The sequence below is a fragment of the Watersipora subatra genome, chromosome 5, assembly GCF_963576615.1.
Source record: "Watersipora subatra chromosome 5, tzWatSuba1.1, whole genome shotgun sequence".
Classification (NCBI taxonomy): Eukaryota; Metazoa; Bryozoa; class Gymnolaemata; order Cheilostomatida; family Watersiporidae; genus Watersipora; species Watersipora subatra.
The window spans coordinates 28,444,608-28,455,213 of NC_088712.1; the positions used below are offsets into that span (position 1 = coordinate 28,444,608).

At 39.7% G+C, this 10,606-nt stretch overlaps 1 protein-coding gene across 1 annotated transcript; it reads left to right on the plus strand.

Annotated features, from left to right (window-relative positions):
• Positions 1–147: 147 nt before the first annotated feature.
• Positions 148–10,552, plus strand: LOC137396814 (golgin subfamily A member 6-like protein 4). The gene is made up of 7 exons (XM_068083125.1): positions 148–247; positions 655–783; positions 1,226–1,451; positions 2,793–2,994; positions 8,041–8,168; positions 8,855–8,924; positions 10,013–10,552. Exons 2-7 carry the CDS (start codon positions 699–701, stop codon positions 10,190–10,192), a joined length of 891 nt encoding a protein of 296 aa, XP_067939226.1. The 5' UTR covers positions 148–247; positions 655–698; the 3' UTR covers positions 10,193–10,552.
• Positions 10,553–10,606: the final 54 nt, after the last annotated feature.

Consider the following 10,606-nt stretch of genomic DNA (forward strand, 5'->3'; position numbering starts at 1 on the left):
CGAAGCGCATTCGCTACTCTTGTATGTTATTCATCATTGTCTTTGAAAGAATCGGATATAATGAATTTGTACGTAATTCTAAGCGGCACAAATATTTAACACCATTGATGTCGTGAAATACTTTTGTGTCTATGGTGACTTGTAAACAAAATGTATGACAGTGCTGCCAGTCATCACAAGCGTCTACTAGCGCTTTCGTCTTAAGTGGTCTATTGTATCAGGCGTTGCTTGTGACAACAAACCTCTGGTATTGATTGTTTTAAAATAAATAGTCTCTATTTCAAAGTCATAAAGAAATAGCTATGCTTGTAGATTTAAGTGGAAGTCTATAATATTTTTTATTTACAGATTTTCCACTTGTATGCGTTTATTTTAAGAGAAGTATTTCTTAAGTAGACATCTTTATACTTTGCATAAAACGTCATTTGCATCATTAAAACATTTTTTGCAACATTTTTGTTATATTATCAACAAGAAAAACATTGTAACACTCGTAGCTATTGATGGATTTTACAGAGCAAACCGAGCAGAAGCAGGTTCTCGTGTCTAGAGTAAGCAGTAACCTAAATCATTCAGTTTCACAAATGTTGTCAGATTGTAGCCATGCAGTATGTATATTTTTTATGATTATGTCAGTATTTAATAACATTTTAGTGTTTACTGTTGAGTCCTAAACAATCTAATGACAGAACTCCGAGATGACTTCACGACTCGAGTTACTTGAAAAGCTAGTCAACAAGTGCAATCTTTCTACTCAAAGAGCCACTCACACAAACATAATCAGTAAGACTTTAATTTAGATTAATGCTTAGTACTTGTTGTTAATAGCAACTAAAACAACCGCAATTCTCAGCTGTTACTTGTTGGTGAATCTAATGTTGTTGAAGCTCGCTGCTGCTTGAAAATTATATTGACAACTAGTAACTACGACGAGTCATTAGTAATATTTTATGTATTTACTATTAAGTAGAAACACCATTTTAATAAAATTTTGTTTTTTATTAGCCCATATTTGACTTTTTTAAAATTTGTTTTCAAATTATATCATTTATGCAAGATAAAATACTCAAGCCAAGTTTTGGCTATGTGACATTCTACATATCTCTGCATTTTTAACCACATGGTATAATTTTCTGCTCACTTTTAAGATCTGAGTTTTTAGATTGCATTTGTTCCAAAAGGCTAGCTAGACTGACTTTTCAACTATGAATCTGTTTTTTTAAAGCTGAGGGAGCACGAGTGTTGGATGATGTAGAGTTAGAGAGAGAGCTGAGATTCCAGGAAGAACTTGAAGAAGCAGTAGCAGCTGCTGAAGCGCGTGCAGAGAGGGAGAAGCAACAAGCACTTTATCGACAGCAAAAACAGCTGAATGAAGAAAAAGAAAGGGCGCTGCAAGCCCAGAAAGAGTACTTGGAACAAGTTGCGGAAAGAGTTGCTGAACAGCGAGACAGGTGAGAAGAGATTAAGCGCTGTGATATTTTAAAAGAGGCAAAATGTAATTGATTAAGCGGTAATCTGCTGGTGTAGTATTGTCTGGTAAATTTAATTTCTCTTTCTTTTCTTCTAGTCGTAGTAGTTACTGGTTTTTATTTACATTTTTTCATTGCTATCTGCCATTTTTACAATATTGCCGGCATGTTGATTTAGAAAGTTTTCTATTGCTTGTAAAATAAATTATTAGCGTTAAACATTAACATAAAGCTATGTTGAATGCCCAAAAGTAGTAACGCATAAAGCAGCAGTGATTCAAACAAATGTTTTTAATTTGTTGGAAACAATATTTATGATGAACAATTAAGAAAAAGCAAAATGTTAAATTGTTAACATTGTGTTTATTATTATTCAACATAAGAAAATACATCAAAAATAATTATATATTACTTTAAAGGTTTGGATTTTCCGTACTTTTTATTAAAAGGCTATGTATTCTTCAACATATATTAGAGAACTCTACCTAAAACGCCCCATGACATTTGTAATCAATTGAATTTGGCTTATACTGTGGTCCTTTCAGATTGAATGTGGCAAATGGCAGCAGTTGGTAAAATTTTGATAACCTTTTTTACATTATTTTTTATTACGAGTAGTTAGCTCCTCTGCTGGTCTTGTCTTCTCCTGTTGATTGCTTAGACATGTTGTCTGCCATACTGTGATCGCTTTTATGTTAATAATTAAAATGTCAAAACTTTCTGACATAGAAATATGTCTGTCTTGTTCTTCTCTTCAACACCCGATACACCTTAATGCTACCAGCCCAAGCTCACTAGCGCTAGTCTGATCACCTGTAAACTCCTAATGTTCAATCAGCCTGACTGTCTCTGGTATAAAGTTTAATTGAAGAGTTCCTTGTGCTTTTATGAGCATACAGGAAAATATGAAGCATGGTTTATTTTAACTCTTCGTATCACCATCTTTCTACCCAAGTTCTTCTGATATCTTCTTTGCTTTCTGGGGGCTGGCTGTCACTGCCCTGCTCTACCTGTCATGAGAAGTTAATTTTTTAAAACTGTAGTCAATCTTTTATCAATTATTTTAATTAACTAACAAACTTTTATAGAAACCATCAACTTGTGTTGTTGAATTTTGAGGAGTTGCTTACCCTCAAACTCTAAAATAACTAGGCCTCTAAGAATACTAAACTTATGCTTTATTTTGAGTTGTTATGTTCCCCTTATAATAGCTACTTTTCATGCATTATTTAGAGTTGTCTCAGCATGACTAGCCATACTGATGCATGCAGCCATTGGTCACCTTCACCTTAGAGTAAGTTCCGTCTCTTCCCATTGTTATAGGCTGGAAGCAGAGCGGATTAAGGAACTGACAGAAAAACTAGAAAATGAGAAAGAAGAAGCTTTGAGGCAACAGTGGGAGCATGCTCTCGAAGAAAGAAGACTAGCAGTAGAAAGTGCTTGCCAGGCATTAACTATTAAGTTAAATAAGGAACACAGGCTAGACAAAGAAATGGGAATTGCTAATGCTTTAAAACAGGCTAGGGTAAGGTTGTTTTAACATTTATGTACAAACTTATTTTTTATGTATATTTATTATGAGTTCGAGTGTCATTAACCCCACACTCTGGGTGTATGTTTGAACCTTACTCTGTGGTGAGTATTTTGATATTTTCAGTGGCGTGGTCAGTCTAGGAAAGGAACTGCGCACACAATTTTATTTGTCTATAAAATTGACTCGCTACAATGCGATCTACAGAAAAGCATAAAATGCAATCTGCAACATCCCCTCTCTTTTAGTGATGAGAGCACCCTAATCTGTTGCAGTTATTAAGACAAAGCAAATGTAAACAAAACCAGATTACTATACAGCGAGCTACACAACTAACCAAGCAGGAAGCATTTCAAAACAAAATTACAGTAATTATAATATAGCAGTAGTTTGATTGTCCATCTATGTCAGCAACATGTTTTTTTATAACACATAGTCTGAGAGCCACTGTGGCTTCTGCCTCTGACTTCCCGATCGGCGAACCGGAACAGGATTCTCGGGCGGCTCTGCTGTAGAAGGGGTTGATGCAGTCGTCTCAGTATTGTCCGTTACAGCTACCGGCAACTCCTCACACTGCTCGACTAAAGCTGGCCTCAACTCACGCCTGTTCTGACGAAGGAGGTCGTCCTCTACTTGTACGCTGTACGAACGTCCCGTTAGCTGTTGAACCACTCTTGCTTCCTTCCATTCACTACGATGTTTTTGATAATCACGCAGAAACACAGGCTCACCAACTCGCAACGGCCTCAGTTCTCTTGCCCCTTTGTTGTACTTGGACTGTTGTTGCATCCTTTTTTCATCCTTTTGGGCCGAACTCACTCGTTCAAGTTCCGTTGGAACCGGAGCTTTCTCGGGGAGTGCTGACCGGGTGGCCTTCCCAATTAGCCTCTGGGCAGGACTTGTCGACAACCCTTCAGTAACAGTGTTGCGATATTCCAGCAGTGCTAGAAAGGGATCTTCGCATCTTCTGAGCATTCTTTTGACTATTTTTATCGTCGCTTCCACTTTTCCATTTGACTGCGGGTAGTGAGGGCTGCTCGTCGTGTGCTGAAACCCCCAAGACTCTGCAAACTTAGCAAAGATGTGAGAAGTGAACTGAGGGCCATTGTCACTGTGAACGGTAATCGGTATGCCTCATCGGGCAAAGGTCTTCTTCAACGCCGCGATCACCTCATCAGTACTTTGCTGTCCAAGCCTCTCAAACTCCATGAAGTCTGACGAGTAGTCAACCACCATCACATAATGATGACCTCCTTGCTCAAAAAATCCACACCCACTTTTGACCACACCTTTATCGGCACCTCGTGGCTACAAAGAAGTTCTTTACCCTGCCTAGGAGAGTCCTTAATGCACGTCCTACATGTCTGTATCAACCCGTGCATGTCCTCCGAAAGTGACGGCCAATACACCGTTAGCCTAGCCCTCCTAAGAGTTGCCTGAATTCCCAAGTAAGCAGTGTGCAACTTGCGCAACATTTCTGTCTGCAGAGCCAGTGGGACCACAACTCGAAGTTCCTTGAACACAAGACCGTTCTCCACCAAGAGCTCATCCTGAAATGACTTGTATGGCCTCAGTGAGCCAGACACAGCACCCAGGCAACTTCCACGAATCCATTCTATCAGTTCTTGCATCTCCGTATCTTGCTGTGTCGCCTTCCACAGATGGTGGTACTCGGGCACTGGAAGCGGCAGGTCATTCGAGTTCTCCGACACTGCGAAAACATGCAGCCTTGCTGACTGGTCCTCTGGGTTCTCCATATGACTGTCACGCGACAGCATGTCAGCCGTCAACTGTTCTTTTTCTGGCTTCCAAACTACCTTGAAGCCTGAATATCTCTGCAGTGTGAGCAAAAATGCTTGCACGCGCCTTGTTGCTTTGTGAATTGACTTTTTGAAGATCGCAACCAAGGCTTGGTGATCCGTTTGCACAGTTACATCTGGATGACCAAATATATATTGGTCCAATCTAGTCATTCCAAACACAATGGCTAGGGTCTCCAGCTTTATCGGTGCGTAGTTGCGCTCACTTGATGTCAATGAACGAGAAACATACGTCACAGGCTTGCCATTCTGCAGAAGAACCGCTCCTAAACCTGCTGTGGAAGCATCCGTCTGAACAACGATTGGAGAATTTACATCGAAGTTCTGCAAAGTCTCGGCTTTGGTTAGAGCATTTTTCAGTTTGGCAAATGCCTCCTGTTGAGGATCTTCCCAAACAAACGACTTGTTGTTTACTAGCTGTCTTAATGGCTCCGACTCAGCGGAAAGGTGCGGAATGAATTTTGACATGTACGTCACGCGTCCCAGGAAACGCCGCACACCTTCCGATGATGTGGGGGTTCTATCTTTGCTATTGCCTCCACCTTCTTAGGGTCAGGCTGCAATCCATTCGATGTGAGAACATGTCTGATATATGGCAACTCGGGTTGAATGAATTTGAACTTGTCCTTGTTGAGTCGTGGGCCACATCTCCTGGCTCGCTCCAGAAGGTTTCTCAAACGGCTGTCGTGTTCACTCCTGTCCTTGCCGAACACAAGTATGTCATCTGCTACCACGGTAACACCCTCCAGACCCACCAAGGTGTCTGCCAATCGTCGCTGAAACTCTTCTGGGGCACTAGATATACCGAACGGCATTCTCAGATACTTGTATCATCCATTGGGTGTCCAGAAGGTAGTCAGGTCAATCGACTGGGCTGCGAGCTTTACTTGTTGGAAGCCGCTGGTGGCATCACAAAGTGAAAAATATCGCGCTGCATTTAGCTGTGGGAGGACGTCGTCTAGAGTCGTCATCGGCATCGATTCCGTCTTATGGCTCTGTTTAGATTCTGGGGATCAATACAGATCCTCACAGATCCATTTGGCTTCCTGAAGGGTTGCATATGACTGATCCATTCTGTAGGGGTCTCCACCTTGGCAATTACCTTACTCTCTTCCAGCCTGTTTAGCTCTGCCTTGACATCATCCTTTATTGTCAGTGGGACTTTTCTAGGACGTACCTGGACAGGCTTTACCGTCGGATCCAGTTCAATCTCATACTCTCCTGGTAACAGCCCCAGTCCTTGAAAGACGTCTTCATACTCCTGCAGTATCACATCCAGGTCAGCATCACACACTAGATTGATCGCTTCCTGCAAAGTAATTAGCTGCAAGTCCAAACACGTTGTGGCCGATAATAAGCTATGCTGTGCGGTGCTAACGACCAAGAACTTGAGTTTATGAGCCTCATTGTTCCCGTCGCAGGCTTCTAGAAAACACCAACCCTTAGGTGTGCACTCTGACCCATCATATAGAGTGAGCTAAGTCTTGGTGTGTGTCAGCCCTGGCGCTCCCATCAGCTGGTGATCCCTCTCTGTCAGGACATTGCACGTTGCACCCATGTCCAACTGGAACTCAATAGCTCTGACTTTACTTTCTGTCGCTACCTCTAATGTCACCAGCAATTTTCTACCTCATTTCTTGATGGACAGACTATTGCTAAGCTCTTCCTCTGAAGAATAATTCCACGAAGCAGATGCTTGGTGAGCCTCTTATTTTCTAGGCTTTTCGGCTACCCTTCTCCGTTTTGACGAACAACAAACAGAGTAGTGATTCATACCATTGCATCTGTGACATCGCTTGCCATAGGCTGGGCAAGATCTAGGGGGATGCCGTGTAGCACAACGTTGACACACTCCTGTTGCAGCCTCCGGCTTCCTGCCAATCCTAGACTTCCCGCTGTGGGTCACTACCTTCACTTCATCCTGAAAACGACATTCGATAGTCTTCAGGTCTCTATTAGCACTCTCAACTGATCGACACACGTCCAGTGCCCCTGCAAGTGATATATTGGACTTCTCAAACAGCCGACGTCTAGTGCGATCACTCTCTATACCCAAAATGAGAGCCTGTAAAACCATCCTGTCGTACAAATCCCTCAACTGGCAAAGCCTGGCTGTATTGTGAAGTTCTGTCACAAACTCATCTATCGTGAGCCTGCCTTGCTTTGATGTCAACAGTTTATGTGTCATGGTGACAGTGTTAACTCTCGGTGCACAGTACTTATCAAACTGGCCACTAACTTTGGCAAAATTCTCTTTGTCCGTGTCCTCCTCCCATGCAAATGAGTCAAAAATGTCCAGGCCCCTTGGCCCTATGGTTCTCAGCAGCAAAGCAACTTTAACTTTGTCATCGGCAGCACTCTTTTTAGAAGCGGTAATAAACAGATCAAAGTTTCGTTTGAATATCTTCCACTGCTTCGGCAAGTCACCACCCTCCTTTAAAGGCTTCGGGCACAACAGCTTCTCCATAGCTGGGTTAACTCCACCGACGCACGTAGCAAAATAATAACAATAATAATGATCACTACCAGACAAAGCTATACACACACAATATAATTGGAATTATTGCTGTTGCTGTACAAAGCTATACACACAAAAGTAGCTTAACCCAGCATCACACAAAAAACTTCATCGAAACGCTCCCCTGTCAAACTAATAAAACCAAATAATTTCTATAATTAAAATAATAACCAATAAAATCGCCACACCAACAACAATCTGTGATGCTGCTCACTGAACTGACCACCTCTCAGTAAAGCTATTGACACAAAATTACCTCAACTAGGGCACCATGTATATTTATTATGAGTTCGAGTGTCATTAACCCCACACTCTGGGTGTATGTTTGAACCTTACTCTGTGGTGAGTATTTTGGTATTTTCAGTGGCGTGGTCAGTCCAGGAGAGGAACTGCGCACACAATTTTATTTGTCTATAAAATTGACTCGCTACAATGCGATCTACAGAAAAGCATAAAATGCAATCTGCAACATTTTATTTCTGTCATTTGTTATACAGTAGATACATGTATTGCAATTGTAAAGGGAGATATCTTCAAAACATTAAACATCCTTCTGGTGTAATCAATCTATCAACAGAAAAATGTGAGACAGAGTATCGAACTTTATTAGAATTCCTGTTTCCATTCCAATGTTAGTGTCTGTTGTACAAAGGCAGTTTTAGTAGCGAATATACGTAATCAGAAACTATCTTTATGCTATAGGAGAAATTTCAGCAGAAGATGCAAAAAGCCATTGAGGAGACAACTGAGGAATGTGAAAGAATGGCAAGAGAGGAGGCAGAAAGAGTCAGACAACTCCATATGTTAGAAATTCATAAGCACGAACTCCGGTAGGTTGCATTGATGTTTGGTTATGAGATCACAGATTTAAACTACAAAAAGGTGCTATAATAACTCTAAATTATTAAAATGAATTAAAGTAATCAAATTCTGTAATAGTTTTTAAAATTCTTTGTTTTAGTGAATATCTCAACAAGAAATCTATAAAAATCTATCTCTTTCATAGATCCATGAAAGGTCTATACAAATCTATGAAGCTAAAATATTCAGAACAACAATTGTTTACACGAATTATCACTGTGCGTCAGGAATGAGTTTTTGCTGTAGGTTTAAAAGTTATGTAAAATGTAACGTTACCAATGTCATGAACATATTGTAAATAATCTAAGTACTCATATATATTAACATTCTAATTACATGCTTCCGTCTCGATATACATCGCATATGCGCAGGGAAAATCACATGGAACAAAACACACACGTGTTAATCAACTAAATATATGATAGGTATCGACACTTCATCAGGCGCCGCCGGCTCGTGTGCACACATAACAAACAACTGTCGTGCTTTACATAGTAGTAATTGTTAGGGTGAGTTAAACATACCAACCAATACCGCTTTTTAGTTTTATTTATTTCGTATTTATTACTTAAGAGTTTCATTTTTGTGTTATTTGAAGGTTGATTTCTATTACTTACATGCAAGTTCCGTGTAAATCTACTGATACGTTCTGCAGGTATGATGAGCTGAAGGAGAAATATTTACGGGAGCATAAACACCGGAACAATGTAGAAAGTGACTTTCTGGTAAATGATATATTGCTATGCTAGTTTAATTATTTTAAGTCTATGATATATATTGTATCAATTAAAACGTCAGTTGCAAGTTTTAAAGCTATCTGTTACTGCATCTGCTAGCTATGGAGTCGCATTACTACTCTTTTTAGCTTGAGTCCAATTAAACCTTTTTCAACTTGTAAATTTCTAGCAGTATTTCTATTGACTGGTGAAAGCCATAGCTACATTTCAACCCTCTTTCGTGTACTTTTGCCAGCTTGTTAACTATTTAATGGGCAGACTACATAAATATTTTTATCAGTTCCATAGGCGATCGACATTTATGTCGCTTTTGGTAGAGATTGATAAAGCCGTTATCTATGATTAATGCTATGAAATGATTATCTAAGGGTTGCATTATGCTATAAGATTAAGAAAATGGAAAGACGATCCCTACTAAAAATGAATAGAGAAGTGAGTCAGCGCACAACTTGACATTATAAATGAAAATCTAAAAAATTCTTTGATCTATGTTGTTCAATGATCTTTTGACTGATCGATATGATAATAATTCAGATGATGATAGCTATGTAAAGGTTGAATATTTAGAACACAATGGAAAAAGCGATGATTATAACAGCTCGAACAATAATAATGAAACAGACATGACAACATGTTGCAAGGACTGCTGTATTGATTTCTGATGAAAAGAATGTTTCAAAGCATACCATACAGAAACAGCTGTTGCCATACATATGTGAATGTATGTTCATGTACGAAGGAACTAGTGAATACAAATAAATTAGAGTTCGAGCCACGTATTTCCATAGAGTACTGATTTTATTAAATTTTCAACAAAAGCTGCACAGATCCTGGTCATTTTTGAGAGATTTTAACCCAACAAAAGGCTAAAGACAGGTGGGTTCATGAAGAAACCAACACAATTTTCCTCTGGATAAATAGCTGTATCGCCACCAGCTTTCAACATTTTTCTATGTTAATAACTGAAACTGCCCCAAAAGCTATCTTACAGTAATGCGGCTATAAAACCAACAGCTCTCTTGGGTACATTTTAAGCTTTCTTAGTTATCAGTTCACATATCTAATATTTTTTTCAGGCCTTGCAAACTGACTATCAAAAGTTCATGGACCACACAGATGGCAAGTTCCACTCTGATTATCTGATGCGTTTGCGGAGACATGGCATGAAACTTTCAGAGCGGCGGCTAAGCGATGTATCGGAATACGAGCCTAAGAATATTTCAGACATCATAGTAGATGACACACTCCGCTTTTAGAGCTACCTTGGCTTTTACCATTGTAAATGACAACCTTTAAAATGTGAATGCAGATGTGCCTACATGTATTTGCATTTCAAGGCTGCATAGAAAGCGTCTACTTCTCTATCAAGCTATGAGGGGACAAATGCTTGAAGAGATCAGAAGCATATTCTGCTCTACCGACTAGTTGTACCTAATTACGACTAGTTGCGACCGATTCAAATACTCACTAATCTTCAAGTCTGTAATGGAAAGCTATTTATGTATTTATATTTTTGTACACTTTTTAACATAAGATCAGGTACCCAGTGAACGCGAACTAGCCAATACTGTTGTAACTCTGTCCTATGGTAGAATCACATGTCAGTGCAAAATTATTTTCTGCAGTAACAGCGCCAGCGTCAATATGTGTTGATGAAGTTACTCGCTAAA

Bases quoted from the DNA above. Each gene is read 5' to 3' on its own strand.
- LOC137396814 (XM_068083125.1), top strand. From the start codon at position 699: ATGACTTCACGACTCGAGTTACTTGAAAAGCTAGTCAACAAGTGCAAT. The intron at 2,995-8,040 runs GTAAGGTTGTTT...TTTATGCTATAG, and splicing joins ATGCTTTAAAACAGGCTAGG to GAGAAATTTCAGCAGAAGAT. The intron at 8,925-10,012 runs GTAAATGATATA...TATTTTTTTCAG, and splicing joins ATGTAGAAAGTGACTTTCTG to GCCTTGCAAACTGACTATCA.